General features: G+C 42.4%; 1 protein-coding gene across 5 annotated transcripts in view; it reads left to right on the top strand.

Annotated features, from left to right (window-relative positions):
* The window catches only part of adamtsl3 (ADAMTS-like 3), a 723872-nt gene that overhangs the window by 452115 nt on the left and 250410 nt on the right, over positions 1-21347 (top strand). For all 5 annotated transcript variants that reach the window (XR_010969700.1, XR_010969699.1, XM_068017734.1 and 2 more), the window contains exon 9: positions 19769-19926. Coding sequence is in view for 3 of the 5 variants with exons in the window: in XM_068017734.1 (XP_067873835.1) it covers positions 19769-19926 (158 nt within the window). In the remaining 2 variants the exon portion in view is untranslated. The remainder of the gene's footprint in view (positions 1-19768; positions 19927-21347) is intronic.

The raw sequence follows: 21347 nt of genomic DNA, 5'->3' as shown, positions 1-21347 counted from the left end.
ATGGCTTGTTGGGATTTTGTGGCACTTTTTAGTGCATGTTTTAGGTTTTCAAAGCATTTGGCTGTAAAACATTTCTCCTGATTTCTTTCAAAAAAATTATTTTTCTCAGCATCCACCAGTAAAAGGAGTCATAGAGTCTTTTACGGCACAGAAAGATGCCATTCAGCCTATCAAGTCCATGAACATCGGAGAGCCACTTTCAGCAGAGAACAAGTCCATGAACGGAAGCCTTGCATTTATAAAGCACTGTTCACAACCATAGGGCATCCCAAAGCCCTTCACAACCAGTGAAGTACTTTTGAGATTTAGTCACTGTTGTCATGTAGGAAACACAGCAAGGTTCCACAAACAGCATTGAAACAAATGACCAGTTAAGCTGTTTTAGTGTTATTGGTTGAGGGATAAATATTGGCCAGGACGTAAACAAAGAATTCCCCTTAAATAAAAACAGCAATTGCTGGAAATGCTAGCATCAGTTTTGGAATGGTATCTTCAAAATCAGTGTCAAAGGCAGGTATTGAAGCCCAACAGCATCTAAAATTGGTTCTTACTATATAAAAGCACAATAAATCCATATACTGCCATTGAACCATGGAATTGCAGGCTATCTGAGCCAGCTATATTTTACAGTTTTGGGGGTAATTTTCACCTTCACTGCTTGACAATAAACTGGGAGAGAGGATCACACCCTTGTTGCTAAAATAGTCTGAGATTATATTTTCTATCAAAATATGGAAAGTCAGTGTATAATAACTCGAACAATTTTGTAAAGTGTAGATGAGTAGAGCAACCTTGCTGCCCATAGATACAACTCCCTAAAGCTGGCAGGGTAACAACAACTTGCATTTATATAGTGCCTTTTAATGCTGTAAAATGTCCCAAGGAACTGCACAGGAGCCACATGAGCCGATATTAGGGAGGATGCCCAAAAGCTTGGTCAAAGAAGTAGGTTTTAAGGAGGGCCTTAAAAAAATGAATGAGCAGTGGAGAGGTGAAAAGCTTTAAGGAGGGGATTCCAAAACTTATGGCCTTGCGGCTGAAGGCACAACTGCAAATGGTGGAGCAATTTAAATCAAGGATGCGCAAGAGGCCAGAATTGGAGAATTGCAAATTGATAAGGTGGTTCAAAATGTATATGGGTTACTTGGATTTACAAATGAGATCAGGCTAGAACTTTATAAATCACTGGTTAGACAAGCTGGAGCATTGTGGATAATTCTGGGTACCATACTTCAAGAAAGATGTAAAGGCCTTAGAAAGGGTACAGAGAAAGTTTACCTCGGAATGTTACCAGGGATGAGGGAGTTCAGTCATGAGATGTTGAATTTAGTACTGTTCTCCTTGGAACAGATAAGGTTAAGAGGTGACATGATTGAGTTTTTCAGGATGTTGAGAGGTTTCAAGAGAGTAGATTTTTTAAAAAAGCTGTTCCATCTGGAAAGTGGGTTAATAACCAGAGTTCATAGATTTAAAATGATTGGCAAAAGATCTAGAGGGGAGGCAAGGAGAAACATTTTCACTGAGTTGCAAGGATATAGAATGCTGCACCTGGAAAGCTGGTGGAAGCTGATTCCATGAATAATTTTAAAATTGAGTTGGACTGGTTTTTGAGAATGAAGAACTTACAGGGTTATGGATAAAAACGGATTGTGGGACAAAGCACAATTGCTCTTTCAAAGAGCCAGCACAGGCATGACAGGCCGAATGGCCTTCTTCTGTGCTGTAAGTTTTTATGATTGTATGACTCTAACCTAATTTTACAAGTCCATGCTCATATCAAGAATAAGATATTATGGATTACTTCAGTCATGTTGATCTCTAAATTTATACATATACAACGAGCAACAGTGTGATGGGTAATTAGAATATTTCAGCTCCAATTTTGTTCCTGCAAACCTAATTAAATTGAAGCAGTGATCTTGCGTATCATGTCCATGGTATCCATCTGAAAGGAATGATATATAACTTGCCCTACTTGGAATTAGACTTGGAAAGTTTAATGTGGCACTATTTGAGATGTACTGGAGAATGTGCTTTTTTATACTGGAATAGGATATCATGTAGCACATTATGTTTTACAATATCGATAAACTCCCATGGCTTTACTCATGGGCAAAAAAAAGAAATTGCCAGACATATTTTCCACTCTTGCAAGCTGCGTATTGAGATTTGAACTTGGCAAAATCACACACAAGCCCATTGACCAAGGACCAGCTTACATCCTTCCTCAAAGTGTCCCTATATTGAGACCCCACATTTTCTGCATTTAAAAGAAAGCTGGTTTCTGAACAGCAGTCATTTGAGAGTTTGTCAAAAGCCCTGTGAAGTGTGCCGATACATCTGGAGGAGTCCGTTCCCCTCATATGCTGCTAAACTGAATTGCAATTCAGCATAGATGGAGTATTTGGCAGGCCCAGAGCCATCTGCAGCACATCTGGACCATTCAGGCCCCATCCACTCAAATTATAGTAGATGTGCCAGAAAGCAGGCAAGAACAGTTAATACTGTAAATACATACGTAGTGGAACCAAATACATGGTCATCTCATGATGTGGACTTCCATGAAACCCAGTAGACCGCTATCTCACTTATGACTTGCCACTGGGAGAGCATTTGGAAGGAGCACGAGATGGGATGCTGGACAGAACATACAGTGGCGCAGTGGTTAGCACTGCAGCCTCACAGCTCCAGCGACCCGGGTTCAATTCTGGGTACTGCCTGTGTGTCTGTGTGGGTTTTCTCCAGGTGCTCTGGTTTCCTCCCACAAGCCAAAAGACTTGCAGGTTGGTAGGTAAATTGGCCATTATAAATTGCCCCTAGTATAGGTAGGTGGTAGGGAAATATAGGGACAGGTGGGGATGTGGTAGGAATATGTGATTAGTGTAGGATTAGTAGAAATGGGTGGTTGATGGTCGGCACAGACTCGGTGGGCCGAAGGGCCTGTTTCAGTGCTGTATCTCTAAACTAAACTAAACTGAATTATATAGAATACACGTTTCATATGTTATCTCCTAGCAGCAGCACAGGCTACATTGTGTGTTAGCTGTTTGTAGACGTTAGCAGAAACAATTTTCAGAAGATATTTAGAGCAATTTCATTGGCTCCTGGTCTGCCTCTTGTTGGTAGCATTTTGCTGATTCTGGATTGGAATTTCTGGATTTCATGGTAGTTTTTATTCTCACATGCGCATTTCTCATTGATACATTCCTGAATTACGGGTTTTGAGTTCCATTACATAGGTGACATTTGGAACACACATTTCATATCGGGTACAGCATGGTTGGAAGCACGGACATGTGGTCATATGGTTTGTGTGTCAGCTGTGGCTCGGTTGGTCGCACTCTTGTCTCAAAGTCAGAAGGTCATGGGTTCAAATCCCATACCAGGACTTAAACACAAAAATCAAGGCTGACAGTCCGGTGTGGTACTGAGGTAATGCTGCACTGTCGGAGGTGTGGTGTCTTTCAGATGAGGTGTTAAACTGAGATCCCATTTGCCCTTCCAGGTGGGTGTAAAAAGATCCCATGACACTATTTTTAAGGAAAGTAGGGGAGTTATCCCAAGTGTCCTGGATAATATTTACCTCTTAATTAACATCACAAAAACAGATTATCTGGTCATTATCATATTGCTATTTGTGGGATCTTGCTGTGCACAAATAGGTTACCATATTTCCTACATTATAAAAGTAACTACACTTCAAAATACTTCATTGGCTGTAAAGTGCTTTGGGATGTCCTGTGGTCATGAAAAGCGCGATATAAATGCAAGTCTTTCTTTTTGATTGGGACATGATTGTACATATGGTTTAGATAAAGGGACCTACTATAGTCCTAGACTTTTGAAAGAGACCTCTGAAGAAAAAAGTTAACAAAGATGATGACAGCAATGAAAAAGAAATGGACAAGGGCAGTATTCATGCAAAATATGTAAGTTAATGTATTTTATTATGTGAGACGCTTCATTTTGAGCCTAGTGTTTTTGAGTTTGTGGCTGATAGTTTATTGAAAACAGATTGGTTTGAGCTTTTTATACAGTGATAATAGTTATCGGGCTTTGACTTTCAAAATATTATTGGTAAGTGAAGAGGTGTGGCAGAGGAAGTGTGTTGATGACACACTGGAAATAGACACAGTCAGGATCCTTGGAAAACAATACTTCCGAGTCTCCCAGGATATTGCTGAACGTAAATCAGATGTTATGTTCTTGCAAGGGACTTGGTGCTGCAATGTGGAAGTGAAAGAAAGGTGCAAAACTCCAAGGAAAACAACAATGACTTGCACTGGTAATGTAGTCAAACGTCCCAAGGTACAAAATCTGACACCGAGCTACAAAGAGATATTGGGGTTTGATGCAGGTGTTAAGGACCAATGTAAGGAAGAAAAGAGAGGTGGAAAGGTTTAGGGAGAGATTTCCAGAGCTTAGGGTCTAGGCAGCTGAAGGCAGTGCCACCAATGGTGAAGCAAAGAAAATCGGAGGTGCTCAAGAGGCCAGGATTTGAGGAGCACAGAGATCTTGGAGGATTGTAGGAAACAAGTGCCTTAAAGCTCTGCCCAGAGACAATGAATAAAGTCTTTTTTTGATTGGCACTTGGAAGATCAATAGTGTTTCCCTTACTCACTTTCGCTGTATAAAGAAATCTTTCTGTAAATATTAAAGTAAAAATGATACATAGCAGGTCTGTATGTGAAGGAAAAATGCAGATTAACATTTTAAGTGGTGTGGGGCATCATCAGAACTGAAAATGATAAAGCCGAGCGCAAGAAATACATTGGTATGTTAATCACAAAGAGGAATAATGGGCTGATTGCAAATTGCACGGGAAACATTAGACAATGGAAAAGCTTTAAAAGAATAAAAGGATGCACAAATAGCTGCGGCTGGAAAGACGTAGGAGCATGCCCACAAACGCTTCATGCAAACGCAGGACATCTGAAATGAAAACAGAGAGTGCAGTCAAACCATTGGGTCCAGAAAAGAGAAAAAGAACAAAGTAACTCCACAGGTAAAAATCAATCCCCTCACTGTCACTGCATTCTGATAAAGGACTGATACCCAAAACATCGACCCACCTTCTCTCCCTGCACAACAACAAATCCCCTCTGCATCACCAGCACCCCATGCTGTGCAGAAAATGGAAGAAGTAACAAAGGTCTGAAATCACTGTTCAGATGAGACAGCTACAGGGTTTTCAAGAGAAGGATGAGACACTGGGAGGAGTTTTAATTTCAAAGAGCAAGTGGGTTTGGGAATGGGTAGGTGGTTAAAAGTGGTGAAATTGACAGTGCATCGGGAAGCTGGCTGCAATACCGCTGACCTCAACATTTAACTGCAGCACTTTTGGCTGCGTGCGAGAAATCCCCTCAGGAGAGCCGGGTTGCCAATTTAAATACATTATTAGCTCATTAACAGCTCTTTTAATAGAGGTTTTCAACTTTAATTGTGGGTGCAGGGGTTTCCTGGAACTCACCAGTGAAAGCAGGTGAGAAGACAACAGCAATTGCGGGGAAGGTGAAGAAATGACAGGCAAAAAAATCCCATAAGTATTGAGACCTCACACCTGCTTCCTTGTCTAACTGAAAGACATTTACTTATGAAACAACAGACTTAGTGGCTGGCTCCTTGGAAACAAGGGCTATCCACTTAAAATGTGGCTGTTGACACCTGTGAGGAGTCCAAGCAATGAAACCCAAGATTGCTACAATCCAAGCCGTATGACAGTGGGATATGTAATAGAGCAAGCAATCTAGATACTGAAGATGCGCTTCTGGTGCCCTTCAATACACACCAGGCAGGGTCTCAAGAATGATCGTGGTGTACTGCACTCTGCGCAATAGCGAGGTTTGGAGCTGCAGGAGGAGCAATGTGCAGAGTGCATTGCTGCTTCAGAGGAGGAGGAGGAATATGATGTGGCCATGGTACTCACAGCAGTGCACCTTGCTGCCCAGGATGCCCTCATCATGGCACAATGTATTTTCGTTGCACCCATCTGGCAGCCACATGGTGAACCCACTTGCCTCCCCCAACACAAAACAATCCTACAATCAAAAAAGCATCTCTATCACAGACGCCCAATGATCGGCTTCAAGTCTTGCCTTACCATTCATCACAATGGAGAAGGCAACTTGCCAGGCAGCAGGCAAAAAATAGGTAATATGAGAAAGTGGTAGAAACAATTTTTATGTGTCTCAAAAAATAAACAGAATTTAACCTTTTGTAACACACACATTTACATACCCTTCTGTAGCTACAATTTTTAATCTTCATTTTTCTGCTACGCCTACATGGTGTAACCCCAGTGGCTTCAGCAAAGGGAGAGGCAGGCTGCTCAGATTCCTGCGCTGACTGCTGAGATGTTCTTGACCGATGTCCTCTGGGTTTTGGAGCCTGTGAGGGCCCCGCCAAAGACAGTTCCACCTGCACCTGTGCAGGGGCAGACTTGGTCATCAGTACACAAGCCAGCATGTGGCTCACTGACTGAGGGGAGGAAGGAGTAGGGGCAATGGATGAGAAGTGAAGCGCTTTGAGTAAAATCCCTGTTTCCATCTCCCCTATTTACATCTTCTCTCTAATAGCCCTTTCGCATTTTGCAACTAGCAATAAATTGGTCACGAAACATGCTATATAAATGCAAGTTTTTTTTCTTCTTTCCTCTGAGGCAGGCTTTTTCCTCTCATCAGTAGGTAAGATTATCTCCCTGCGGGCCATTACACACCACAGCATCAAGTCTAGGAAGGCATCTGTGAACTGAGACGCAATGCTGTCACATTGGGAATCCATTAGTACAGTTGCTTCCTCTGTTTCCCCACATGCACAGTTCTTCAAATGTCATCTTTGCAGTGTCACTTTCAATAGTTCAGCTGAAATAGACTCATGTGAGTCATTATCACGCCTGCTTGCATTAATTAGTCAGGAAACCTGGAAGTCAGATGCAAAGTCACTGCCAAACACTCTGCTGAAACTTCTGGGTTCCCCACTCGCACCCCATGGGTCAAAATGCTAAAATTCCACCCACTGTCTCTGAACCTTGCCTTGAGTGTGGTTGGAGCACTTGTATTTATGTAAATAACTGTTCTCTCATTCTCCATATTACCAAAGTATGGCACAGATGATTTTAATCAATTCCTTCCTTGCTTGTTATTTTGTGATTTATAACTTCCATCTACCATTTCGCTTCAAAAATTGCCCCTTTTAAATGGGAAAATTACAAATGTAACTCCATTATTTAAGAAAGGTGAGAGACAGAGAGAAAGAGGAAGATAAACTGAGAAATTATAGACCTGCTAGTCTAGCATCTGTGTAGAAAGTTATTTGAATTTATAATTAAGGACAGAGTGACAGGGCACTTGGAGAAATTTGAGCTGATCAGAGAAATCCAACATGGATTTATAAAGGATAGGTCATGTCTAATGAGTGTAATTGGATTTTCTGAGTAAATAACTAAAGTTGTGGACAGGGGAATATCTATGGATGTAGTTTATCTGGACTTACAGAAGGCGTTCAATAAGGTTCCACATAAAGGACTGTTGCTAAAATTAAAGCTCATGGAATTGAAGGCAAATTATTGATCTGGTTAGGAGATTGTTTAGGTGGTAGAAGAAGACAGAGAGTAGGGACATTGGGTATGTACTCAAATTGGAAGGAAGTGACTGGTTGCGTCCCACAAAGATCTGTGCTGGGGCCTCAGCTATTCACTATATTCATTAATGACTTGGATAACTAAGTAGAGAGCAATATAGCTAAATGACACAAAGATTGGTGGTATAGTAAGTAGTGTGGACAGGAGCATAAAATTATAAAGAAATATTGATAACGTGAGTGGACAAATCTGTGGCAGATGGATTTCAACACGGGGTAAGTATGAGGTCATCCATTTTGCACCAAAAATGATAGATCCAAGGATTTTTTAAATGGTGAGAAGCTAAGCTTAATGGAAGTCCAAAGAGACTGAGAAGTCCATGTACCCAGATCACCAAAATGTAATAGTGAATTATGGAAGAAATCTAAATGGCTAAAATAGCCTTTATAACTAGAGAGTTAGAATATGAAGGAGAAGAAGTTTTACTATAGCTATACAAAAACCTGGTTAGACCCTGTCTGGAGTAATGTGTACATTTCTGGGCACTGCACCTTAGATGGGATATATTGACGTTAGAAGGAATGCAGCACCAGAATGTTACCAGAGTTCCAAGGATTAGTTTATAAGAAGTGATTACATAAACGAGGCTAATATTCACTGGAATGTGGAGGTTAAGAGGTGATTTGATTGAGACTTTTAAGACTTTGATAGGAATTGATAGGGTAATGGAGAGACATTTTTCTACTGGCAGGGTTGGGTCTGTGGCGCAGACTCTCGGACAAGGGATCTGAACCTTAAAATCAGAGCCAGGCCATTCAGGAGAGAAGTTAGGAAACACTTGCTCACGTAAAGGTGCTGGAAGTGTGGAACTATCTCAACAAAAAGTAGGAGATATTAGCTTAAATAATAATTTTAAATCTGAGATGGATACATTTTTGCTAGCCAAGGCTATTAAGGGATATGAAGCCAAGGCACGTGTATGGAGTTAGGATACAGATCAGCCATGGTGGTATTGACTGGCAGAAGAGAGTCAAAGGTCTGACTGGCCTTCTCCTGTTCCTATGTTCCATGTCTCTTCCATTTAAAAGAAAGATAATTTTGTGTTATAAAACTCACCTTCCATTTTGTTTTCATATAATCTAGAAAATAAAACGGCACCTTCTCCTTCTTCTTTGGCCTCCTTGTCTCGGGAGACAATGGGTAAGCGCCTGGAGGTGGTCAGTGGTTTGTGGAGCAGCGCAGTTGTGTTACACAGTTGGCTCTCCCCTTGCGCTTCTGTCTTTTTTCCTGCCAACTGCTAAGTCTCTTCGACTCGCCACACTTTAGCCCCGCCTTTATGGCTGTCCGCCAGCTCTGGCGATCGCTGGCAACTGACTTCCACGACTTGTGATCAATGTCACAGGACTTCATGTTGCGTTTGCAGACGTCTTTAAAGCGGAGACATGGACGGCCGGTGGGTCTGATACCAATGGCGAGCTCGCTGTACAATGTGTCCTTAGGGATCCTGCCATCTTCCATGCAGCTCACATGGCCAAGCCATCTCAAGCGCTGCTGACTCAGTAGGGTGTATAAGCTGGGGATGTTGCCCGCCTCGAGGACTTCTGTGTTGGAGATACGGTCCTGCCACCTGATGCCAAGGATTCTCCGGAGGCAGTGAAGATGGAATGAATTAAGACGTCGCTCTTGGCTGACATACGTTGACCAGGCCTCGCTGTCATAGAGCAAGGTACTGAGGACACAGGCTTGATACACTCGGACTTTTGTGTTCCATGTCAGTGTCTTAGCTGCTAAGCACATTGCACTGCTGAACTACGAGAAAGCCCCCAGCGAGTTAACATCCATAGCACTTAAAACAGCCAGAAGCGCTGCACAAAGAACAGCCAGGCGCTGCGCAAATGACTACCGGCAACACCGATGCAGTCATATTCAGCTGGCCTCAGACACCAGAAACATCAGAGGAATGTATGATGGCATTAAGAGAGCTTTGGGCCAACCATCAAGAAGATCGCCCCCCTCAAATCTAAATCAGGGGACACAATCACTGACCAATGCAAGCAAATGGACCGCTGGGTTGAGCACTACCTAAAACGGCACCATCATTAGTATTATTGCCTTAAAAATGTAGGCATTGAATAAAATAAATAAAGTTTTTGGTAAGCAATGATTGCTTTCAAATCCTCAATATAACCAAAATGAAGCATGCCTGCTCTTATAGCCAGATGAAAGACACAAGAGTTTAATCATGTCATTATAAAATATGCCATTAAAATAGTTGTATGTTTAAAAAAAATCAGACTTGGATATTTGAGCTTGTGAAAGGGAAAAATGACATGGGAAAGATTGGTTGTTTTGTTTGCTTTTTTATAGATAGATTTTCATCACTTCTGAGCTCTAACTTTCTGCAGCTGAAAGGATCTTTCAAAATATTATTAGTTTCATCAGTCTAGTTTCTGCCTTTTTATTAGACTTTTCCACATTTCATAGAGAAATGTGTTGTTTGGGTGAGTTAGAGATTCTGCAGCTTTATAAAAGCAGAATTGTTATGCCCTGTTTTAAGAAAAAATATTACTGAGACTGAATTAGAATGACTTTTATGACATTGTATTCTGAGTGATTTAATGATCAAATTCTATGATGCTGTCCATTCTGCCAAGTAATTAGTTTGCATTTGTGCTACTTTTTTATTTGAAAGATCTAACAGAAGATATAGACGAGTGTTAGAAAATGTAGTGATCGGAATGTATATGATATTGCAGGTGCTTATTGGCTTGTATGTGTGTGTTTGTAAATACTACAATATGATCATCTGGTTTGTGTAAGTCATTAAATGTGGCCTCGTTCATACTACTTTATCTGGCAAATGTGTAAACGAAGTATGGAAGCAATCTTTTCAAAAACATGTTTGTATCTGTAAATATGGTGGGTTTTTTTTAATAGTGCAGCCAAGTTGAGTGTCAATGTCAGTTATTATAATAAAGTTACACTGTTTTGGAGTTTGTATCATTGGGTAAAAATGAAAACCACTATGTTCATAGCTAATTCCAAGAGTACTTTGTAATTGGATCTAGTATGTATCTGCCATTATACTGCTCATACCGTCAGCGCCTGAAGGAACATGTTCTTGCACAGAATTAGTATTAAAGCTGTGATTTCAATAGTTATTTTTGTTTTTACAAAATTAAATTGCACCCCAATTTATCCCTGAAGAAAATCTCAATTAAATCATGTTCTAATAATAAGTCTATTATTGTTTGTACACAACATCATTGCTGCCATTTAATCTGCCTATCAAGCTGTGTTCAATGTACTGTGATGACATAATTGTAACTTAATTTTATTTAGTAATAGTTATTCAGATCCATGTCCCATTTTTAGTAGATATTTTACTTCAAGAATAGTGTTCTGTGTTCTCTTTTCCCCCTACTTTGTGCCTATTTTTTTCCTTTCTTTGTCTTTTTCTCCTCTCTGTTCCATTTGTTTATAGCCTGTGTGTATATCAGAGGTTGGCATTTTTGTAATTCAGTGTCAATGAGAGAAACTAAAGGCAGTAGTTCATGTAAAATATCTAATCCCAGTTTTGGTAACGTCTGTTTGACAGATCAGCTGTGAACAGAAGATATAAACACCTGGAATAGGGGTTTAGCTGAGTTTTGCAGATAAAGTAGAAATGGCCTGCAGTCTGCCTTATAGAGAATTGTTCCCATGGGCTTCCACTTCCTTTGAATGATGGCTGCATTCAGTTTACCAGTCAGTCCATAACATTGGCATTTGTTACTTTGAGGTTTTCATGTAGTTCATATTGCTGGGATCATTTTACCTGCCCCCAACTCCAGCTGAAGAGCTGTGATGTACACAGGCCCCCCCACAGAAGCTTTCCTATGGTTCACCAGTGCAAGTTCCCCCCTAGCTGCACAGTCTTCATTATTCAGCCTGTCTCTTCAATTGACAAGACAGGAATGACTTATGCCTTCAGTTGAGTACATTGTTATAGCCAGTTGCATTTAACATCTGCACATTTCCTTTCACACAACAGACTTTGTCTGAAAGAGACAAAGCAGTTGCTTAACTAAGGTAAGAGCATCTTCCAGAAAGGGAGGGAGGATAAAGGAAGAAAATAAGAAAAAAAAAAGAAAAATCGTATGTAAGTATAAAACTTCAAGAAAGGCGATGTAAATAAAATTAATACTTCTGATTGATTTCACCGGGATTAGCTAGTGGACTACAGTGATCTCTTTTTATATTCCTGTGATTGATGGTTTAGGAAACAATAGACAACCCCTAGATTACTGATCAATATTTTGGGCACAGAGGCTCTAAGCTTCAATTTCACAAGGTGGTTAGTTAACCATTCGAGGTTGCTTTTCAAAGGGACTTGAGTCAATGGGGGGAATTTTTATGCTGGGGGGTCTCGACATCAGGGAGATCGACACCAAGATCCCTGCGTCCCCTCTTCTAGAGAAGGTCTGCCAAATTTAGTGTTAGTCACGCACTTAACTGAACAGCAGCAGGCCTTCCGTTGGATTAAGGGACCCATTGCCAGAAGTCCCGGCTTTGCAGAGCTGCTGGCCAATCAGAGGCTGGTAGCTGCAGCGCCACCACGGAGGCAGTGGCTGCTGCTGTAGCTGCAGCAACCAGAAAATGAGGAGCACGCTGGAACCAAGCTTAAGGTAGGTCAGGGAGGGAGGGGTCTACCGGGGTGGGGGGGCTCACAAGGGAGGGAGGAGGGGGGTCGGCAGCAAGGGCAGTGGGGTGGTCCTCAGCAGCAACTCCCCTTCCCGAGGCCGGGACCCTCATTCAGGCACTGTGCCTTTGAATGACGGACCCCCGCACCTCCCCCAAAGGCCTGGAAGCAGCCCGCACGGTTTCTCGTGCCATGCATCCCATGTGGCGGCAGGGCCGCCTGCTGCATGGGTAATTGTGACTGAACAAGAAGAGGCCCTTAATTAGGGGTTAATTACCCAGTTAAGGGCCTCAATTGGTGGCGGAGTGGGAAGGCTGTTCACAGGAGACCATGAAATTCCATCCAATATTTTCAATGGCGAAAGACTATAGAATATATTAATTGTATATAAATAAAAACAAATCATTCTGAGAATGGAATAATATATTCCCTTAACATGCATGTAAACCCATCATAAAGGAGGGTTTTCACTTTTCTTCTGTACAGGGCCTGTACTGCGCTGTAATGTTCTACGTTCTAAGTGAGTTAAATGTTCTCGTCTGTCAAAAGTATTCCTGGAGTTCAATGGCCTAATTTTGCCAATATGATTTACAGTTGTCTTGAATTACTGGAGGTGTGCAGCCATGAACATTGTGTAATTTTCTCCTTGTGCCAAGAGTGTGGCAATGCTTCATAATGTATCACCAGATCTTCAAGCAAGCATGGAGCACCATGGTTATTCCTCAGGATCCAAGGATGCCCAACTAATACAATTGTACTTATTAAGTATTAACGTATTCAAGAAATGGGGAAGGCAAAGCTACTCGCAGCTGAGGAGCTGAAATTGCAGGAATGTTGACTTTTTAAATTGCTCCCATGAGGTAGAGCTTGTGCTACTGAAGTTGAGTACTCAGGAAATTAGCTGGGGGGAGGGGAGCTTCGAAGCTAAGTCCACCAATTATAATGAACCATCCTGATTCAGCTGGAAATCTAAGTGTGCTGAATTTTAAATCTGCAAGTTCGCAGGAGCTAAAGGGGGAAATGGTTTTGTGAATGAAAGCTGTCAGTTGCTGCTCCCATTCCTGGACCTGGGAAATTGAAATCAGTGCAGGGAGCAAATCACATTTCAACAGCTCACTCTGCGGATCACATTTCAAGCAGAGATTGGAAGTTAAGATCATACAGGGTTCAGCACCATACAAAGCAGCCAACCTGTAGCTCCAGACTTGTATTGACATTTACAGAAATTCAAAACGGGAGGCAGTGCTAGACCTCAACAGGCTAGAGAAAGTTGTGGCAGACAAAGTCAACAAGACCAAGGTCCAACCTTGTGTAGATTCATCAGGCGAAGTCACATGCTCCATTTTTGAGAAATATGGCTGGTAACTGGGATACCTCCGAGAACAAGCAATTACCAAGATTGTGATTTTGGAGCCATGACAACACTCTATCATCTACTAATCTCTTGAATGAGTCGTTGCTGTATGTTTTCCCTTTCAATTTCTTCTCATGCTAAGCATTCTTTGTGAGATGGAGTGAAGAAGGCATTGCCATTTTTGTATCAAACCATTTTCAGAGTTTTAAGAAATTGGCCTGAATTTTATTTGGGCACCACACTCTGCGGCAGCGCCCTTTGAACTCGGTGGAGTGCTCAGATTCAGCAGTCACTGCCGAGCCCCCACGATATTTTGCACAGGGGCTCATTAGCATCACTGTTTCGAGCCGCTCCCCCCACCCCCCCCCCATATTCCATGGGGAGAGGCGGGACATCTGGCTCAGTGAGGAGCCTTTTGACAGCTGTGCAGCAGGTGCTGGGGCCCTATTTAAAGCGTCCCAGCACCTCCTTCCTGATAGCTGTCAGAGAAATACTTACCTGTTGAAGAGTGGGGCTGCTGTCAATCTGGCAGCAAAGCAGGAAGTGCTGTAGGAACTCAGCAGGTCAGGCATCATCTGTGGGGAGAGAAGCAGAGTTAATATGACCAAGTTCACAGACCTGAAAGTTAACTCTGCTTCTCTCTCCACAGATGCTGCCTGACCTGCTGAGTTCTCCAGCATTTTCCGCTTTGCTGCCACATACTTTCCCTGCTGTATCTCAGTGTCCTGTGAAGTTGCGATCCTCTTCTCCCACTCAAGTGTAGCATTCCTTTTTGTAGGCATGCGGCACCTGGATGAATAATCTTAATTTTGCACATTCCAGGATGAGACTTAAATGTACCATAAAAGACAAATACACAACAGAAATAAAATTATAATTGAAGAATATTTACATACTATGGGCTTCTAATCATCTGAGTGTGAAAAGCTGCAGACTAATATGCATTTGCAATCTGTATTTTTTTCTCTGCTAACTGTTATGTGAAAATACATGCAACTGCAAAATGTTAAAAAACAGGAAAATATGTTCATATTCTAGCTGCATTGCCAACTAGAAATATTACACCAATAACTATGATCAGCTGCTGCGAAAGCAGTGTGTTCGTGAACATACATTGATGTCTAATAGTTGAAAAACCATGACAACAGCACAGATTTCCTCAATAGTCCTGCATTGGTTTTCAAACATATGCAAAACAAACCTTGCAGCCAGAAGTTAGAGCAGTTACATGGTGGAGTTACCTTTGCATTTAAAGGACCACACCAAAAGCTGAGGATGGCAGAAGGCTACTCCAGAGTGGCCCCACAGTGCAGCGAAGCCTCCCTGCTCATTCTCCTCCAGGCTGTACTGGCAAGATGGGAGGTCCTTTTCACCAGCGATGGTAAGAAGAGGTCCTCGCGTCTGAACTAGGTAGTCTGGCTGGAGATAGCAGACGAGGTGAGTAGCCATGGGGGCCATTCGGCACTGAAGGGTCCAATGCCGGAAGGGGATGAATGAGCACTCCCCCAGCCAGCTGGGGCCCTCTAGGCCTCATGCACACAGGAAATGCACGCCAAAGTCATCCACAGCCAAAGGGGTAATCAGATCAGCAGCATTCCTCCAGTCAGGCTGCTAGTGCAGAGATTGCACCTTGATGGGGCACTTGCAAGCTTTTCCAGAGAACACACTTACACAAATGGGAATGCACGGGTGTCACAGCAATGTAAATACACCTTTCACTAAATGTTTCTCACCAACCCGTGTGTCCTTTTTTCTGTGTGAATGATATGTGCCAGCATGTAGCGCCAATGTCACATCCCTTTGGACCGTTGGCCCTTCAGGAGAGCCAACGAATGCAATAACATCATTGCCATGCCACCATTACTCATCAGCGTCTCCACAGATGCAGTGTCATGGACATTGGCTCAGTCAGCTGCTGCCTGTAATGGTTGATACAGGGATGCTGCAGATGTGGACTGCCACACAGCAGGTGAGTGAAGATAATATGTGGCTTGCAGAGCTTATGTCGGTTCCCATGGAGCAGAGAGCCTTTGTCTGATAAGCCACTGCCATACATCCCTAGCTCACTACTAGCCCTGCATGCAGCGCCTGGGTCCCATCTGCCCTCCTATGCCCCTTTCCTGTTGTAGGTCCTCAGCGTCCTCATGGTCCGAGGAGGAATCCTGTTAAAGTCCCCCTCCGTTATGCTTGGCCTGCCCCCTATTGGGTAGGTAGTTGTGCAGAGCACAACAAGCAGCAAAGAAAGGAGCTGGCCTTTGCAGGTCGTAGTACCGGGCATCACCCTATCCATCCAGGCATAGGAAGCGCCCTTCAGCGTGCCGATCGCCTGCTCAATGGTGGCTCTTGTAGCTCAGTGGCTGGTGTTGTATCTCTCCACCGCAGCAGTGTGGAGTCTCTCATTGGTGTCGGGAGCCATGTCTGCAAGGGGTGGTGCTTGTCTCCAAGAAGCCAGCCCTCCATCTGAGCCAGTTAAGTGAACATTATCTTTTAGTATCAATTGAACTTTCAATTTTGAACCTGCCTAACTCAGGTGTAAAAAGTTGACCACACATATTTTAAGAGGGCCAACTTAGTAAGGCAGGATTTCCTCTCAACACATCTTACATCTGGAAAAACCTCTACTATGAAACTTCATAATGGTTCGTGGAAGTAGTTTCAATGCACGTGTGAGGGTAATAAGTGGGGTGTGATATCCTAGTAACTTTTGTTTAATTTTAAATGTTGAACCAGGAGCTTTCACTTGACTCTTTGAGAGTTCATACTGTTGCAATTTCTGCTTGTCAATTGTTATTTAGCAAGATTGTCAGTTGGGAAAACCCTACAGATTCCAAATTCCCAAAAGTCATCTGGAAAGTAAAGCTGTTGACAGAAACCTTGAATCTGGGGTTTCAGAGTTTTTTTTAGCAGACTTTTATCAGTCCTTCGAATCCAGGGGCTTGTATAATCCCAACTTTCTTTCACTGTTTTGGCAAACAAAATTAGAGAGATTTTTGGTACATAATTGCATGTGGCATTGTTCATGGTCAGATTATCCTTTTTTTTTTATACTGGCTGAACAGGTCTGAGGGACAACAGCTGCAGCAAAAACTATACTGGCACCTGGATAAGCCCAGGGTAGAGTAGCAACATTAAAAATTCTTACTTCAACCCCAATTTGCATGTGAGTAGTGGCATCCCACTGTCTTTTGGCCAGCATTCTCAGGACCCAAGTCAAGATGGAAGCGATCTGAGTGCCAGCATAAATGTTATGATAAAAACGCAACTTCCTATTCAGCCTACTACTGCCCCATTTACACAGGACAGAGGCAGTTAAAATCAACCCTGTCAAGTGTGTACTGCTCCAAAACACTATGTTCACGTTAGATGAGTGGAATGCAGAAGTTTCATGAACAGAGATCAATAAAATACTTGAAAGTAAACTTAATCGGTTAAAAATGTGAAAGCAATTTACCTACAACTGAAGAGGCTGCAGCTATGGCAAGAAGCTTTGATCATCAGACTCTAGAGCTATACTTGGTGATACAGCTGATCCTGACATGACAGGGACTGTGACAGCTCATTGATCAGATTAAAATGAGACATCCAATTCAAAACACCACCTACAGGCGTGATGGGGAATGCTAACTGGATATTTTAATGTAGCAGATTCCATCGGAAATGTTTACAGAGCAGTTTTCAAATGAGTGCATGCGCCACAGAAGAATTTTAGTTTATTATAACATTATTTACCATTGGTGGCTGTGTCTTCAGCTGCCAAGGCCCGAAGCTCTGGAATTCCCTCCCTAAATATCTCCATCTCTCTACCTTTCTTTCCTCCTTTAAGATGCGCCTTAAAACCTACCTCACTGACCACGCTTTTGGCCATCTGCCCTAATATCTCCTTACGTGGCTCAATGTCAAATTTTGCTTTATAACGCTCATGTGAAGCACTTGAGATATTTTGTTACGTTAAAGGCACTATATAAATACAAGTTGTTGTTGTAGATAGGGCAGAGCAGTTTTTGAACTCCATTCATTGTTTTCCCAAATAAAATTGTTTGATTTTTGTCACCTGTCTCAGGAAATCATACAGTTTTGTGCACTATCTCATGTTTCTTAAATTGAGGCAAAAAATGTCACTTAAATGATGTGTAGTGAAGTTTAACTTTCACGATACGTAGCACAAAATATTTATGAAAATCTGAGCAATAGTTCAGATCTAAAATAAGAAAACTGGGTGCGAATTTTAATTTTATCCCGGCAGAAAACGTACAGGATCTGATCAGCCGCCTATTTTACTTTTCGAAGTAACATGGGGCTGGAGTGAGGGTGATGTAAAATGGGAGGAATGAACCAATCACATCAGTTTCCTGTTAGGTGGGTTAGGTTAAAATTACCCCTAAGGAATGAGAAAAGGTCATTCACCCCCGTTAGTCTTTCTACACCACCGATTTCATCTCTTGAAGGAAATCTTTGCATTTTTCCTCATGGATTCCCAAAGGAAATTAAACAGCAATCTAGAATATCAATTTCTCATGAAGGAAAATCTTTGGGTTAACCTATCAACAAGCATACATTTGGGGATTGGAGTAATGGAATGTTTTCTTTGTGTAACCCCCTCTCTCAACAGATAGGTCATAGCCTATTCTATTTGTTTATTAGCTACCACTTGGGCTAACATACACAGGACTATGTTCAAATTTATCTGGAAGGCAGCTATCTGAAGCACCTTATATACATTCAAAAGTGTAATTGTCTTAATGACACAACAGGAAGCATTGCAGGACTGTAATATTTGATGTGCTCTGCTCATGTAGTTCTAAAGGATTTCACTACCAGTTGTTATATTTCTATTTGAAGAAATTAACGAGTGAGAAAAATTGTTTGTCTATAGAATATGTTCCCTAAAAAAAGTGAAAGTGTCTACATCGAAAACTCACACCCAGTTCCTGAATACTTTTTCTGAGCTAGTGCTCTTTTAATTTGTGTGTCTTACCTTGTTCATAATATTAATGTTTTGAGTCGTCCAAACTACAAATCCAATTCAGAGCAAGCCCTTCCACACAATGGGCTGGATTTTGTTGAGGTCCCAACGTTGGGATCCATTGGGGGGGTGGGGGGGTGGTGGCGGAAGATTGTACCAGCAGCGGCCCACCATGGAGCCTGACACCAGGAGTGCCGGGCCCAATCTTCCCGGTGGTGGCGAGGCGTGTGGCGCACCCCCTCCCCCCACCTCCCGCTGGGCGACAGGACCCAATTTTGAATATGTAAATTAAGAAAATGAATACATTTGAATAAAATTGTCAGCGATCTTGCCTGCTGCCCGGGATCTTCCAAGCAGCAGCTGGCACTCGCGCCTTCACTTTTCCCGTCCAGGGAAAGCTGGCACCACCAGCGAGGTGGGGAATGTGGGTACTTAGGATTTTCAGTGTAATATCGGGAGGGTGGGGGTGCAGGGGGGTGGTGTGGTACGGGGTTAAATGTGCATTAAGAGTGTAGGGGAGGGGACGAAGCGGTGACCTCTGCACTTTGAACAGTTTGTGGGGGGGTGAGGTCAAGTCTTGCATGTAAGTCTTTTTGGAGGTGGGGGGAGAGGGCAACTATTATCTGCAAGTGTTATTGGGGGGGGAAGGAGCAATATTTTTTATTGCAGTGTACTGCAGTGGGGTATGGTTTTAAATATTTAAATTTAGTTGCAGGGCTGTCTGCCCTTTAAAAATGGCGCCAGTGCCTGTGCACAGTCAGCTGACGCCGTTGCTGGCGTTGCAGAGCCGGCCCCACCACGTGGTTGGGCAGAGCCCTACCGGCGTATTATCTTGAGCCGCCGCGCAGTAGCTCATGGCGTGCCTCTCAAAAGGCCATGGTGCTTGGACAATTATTTCCCCTTATGAGGAGATGGTAGTGTTTTACTTGTATGTAAGTGTTGAACTTTCAAAGTTTGAAGCGAACCAAAGCTATGGCAGAGAATCCAACATTCTACAGACACTGTGCTTGAGCTTTTGTGAATTTCCATTAATTTATGATCTATCAACATTACTCCATGAACATATTTAGAAAACTGTAACTGCTTAGTGTATCTGTGAAAAAAGAACATTTCATAGTTTGTTAAGGAAAACATGTCGAACAAAGTTGGAAGGTTACAAATGTATAACTATCTGAAACAAATTTATTTCAGATATAGAATCAAAAACTCTTCAAGGACGTAAAGGAGACCACAACCTAAATGCTTCAGGAACATCTGTCATTGAGAATACCACAGTCGAGTTTCAGAAAAGTTCTGATAAAGAAGTTCTGAAGATGCAGGGCCCATTAGGCGCAGATTTTATTGTTAAGGTAATTATGTAAGTTTTGCTATTCCTTAACTTATAAGCATAATTTACTGTGCAACTGTCATCTTCAAAGTTATGTGATCAGTATGAGTCTAAAGAGCACTGAAACCATAAGGAATAGTCAGCAGGATTTTGCTGTAATGGGTCATATGTTACCTATTTTGGGTGGCACTTGGGGAGATAAGCAAACTAGAGGATGAAGGCCATACACTGTCCGTAAATTTACTTGGATTTTCAGCTGGTTTTGACAGAATTCTTTGTGAGAGTCAAAGCTAAGGTTTATGGAGTTAATGGCAAATTAGCTAGCTGGACTGAAAACTGAGTTGGCAATAGAAAGCAGAATATAGTGGAATTTGGACATAATTCTGTCTGAGGGGCAATGATTAGAAGTTGAACAGGGTTCCATTTCAGATACCCTACTATTTAAACTATTCTAAATGATCTGGAGGAGAAAACTTCTGATAATAATCATGAGCAATTACTGATGATATCAAACTATATGGCCAGGCAACAAAAATAATGAAGATAATTAGCATTCAAAAATATCTGGACCAACCAAGCTGATTGAAGGAAGAATCCTTGAATAATGTTGATGTAATCTAATGTACACTGGAATGGAAAACAGCAAATTTTCTCACAGTGTGGAGAAGAAAACAGTGGGCTGGATTTTACAGCGCCCTGACATCGGGGCTTGTGGCGGGATCTGCATCTGGTAATGTAAGGCAGAACATTGGTGGGGTGGGAGGAGCAGATAAGTTTCTCAGTGCAGGGGGGTGGGGGAGTGGGGTAAAACTAATTGCATTAAAGGTTAAAGTTTGTGAACTTTGGTGGGGGAAGGTCAGGTGCACAAGGTAAATATTTTGGGGGGTATAGGGCAAAGAATGAATTGTTTGGTCATTTGAGGGGGGTGGGAGAGGGGCTTGAAACATTTATTTAATTTGATTGAATAAATTCTAAGTGACTATTTCTTTAACAATTCAAGTTAAATGTAGGGGCTTGAAGGCCTTTATAAATGGTGTTGGTGCTTGCACAATGGTGCCTGACGCCGTTGCCGGGGACGGACCACCCACCCCCTCCACGTGATCGGGGGGTGTGGTCCGCCCTGGCCATTTAAATGAGCTGCCACATTTAATATCACGGCAGCTGCGCGACAAGTGATCCGCGCGGGCGGACCGCCATAGTTTACGTCCGTTGCTTATCTCGATGGCGGATATGTAAAATTCAGCCCTGTGTGTTCATTGCTCCATTGTAGCACTGTTGCCTGTGACTTAGAAGGGCTTGATCATATAATCTTTGTTTACACTTCAATGTAGTACTGAAGGAGTGCTGCATTGTCAGATGAGACTTGAAACTGAGGTGCTGTCTGCCTGTTCAATGGACATAAAAGATAACAATAGGGTGAGGAGGTTTTCCTGATATCCTGAC

The sequence above is a fragment of the Heterodontus francisci genome, chromosome 38, assembly GCF_036365525.1.
Source record: "Heterodontus francisci isolate sHetFra1 chromosome 38, sHetFra1.hap1, whole genome shotgun sequence".
NCBI classification, from domain to species: domain Eukaryota; kingdom Metazoa; phylum Chordata; class Chondrichthyes; order Heterodontiformes; family Heterodontidae; genus Heterodontus; species Heterodontus francisci.
The sequence above is the reverse complement of the archived record's forward strand: the minus strand, read 5'-3'. Positions and strand labels throughout refer to the sequence as shown.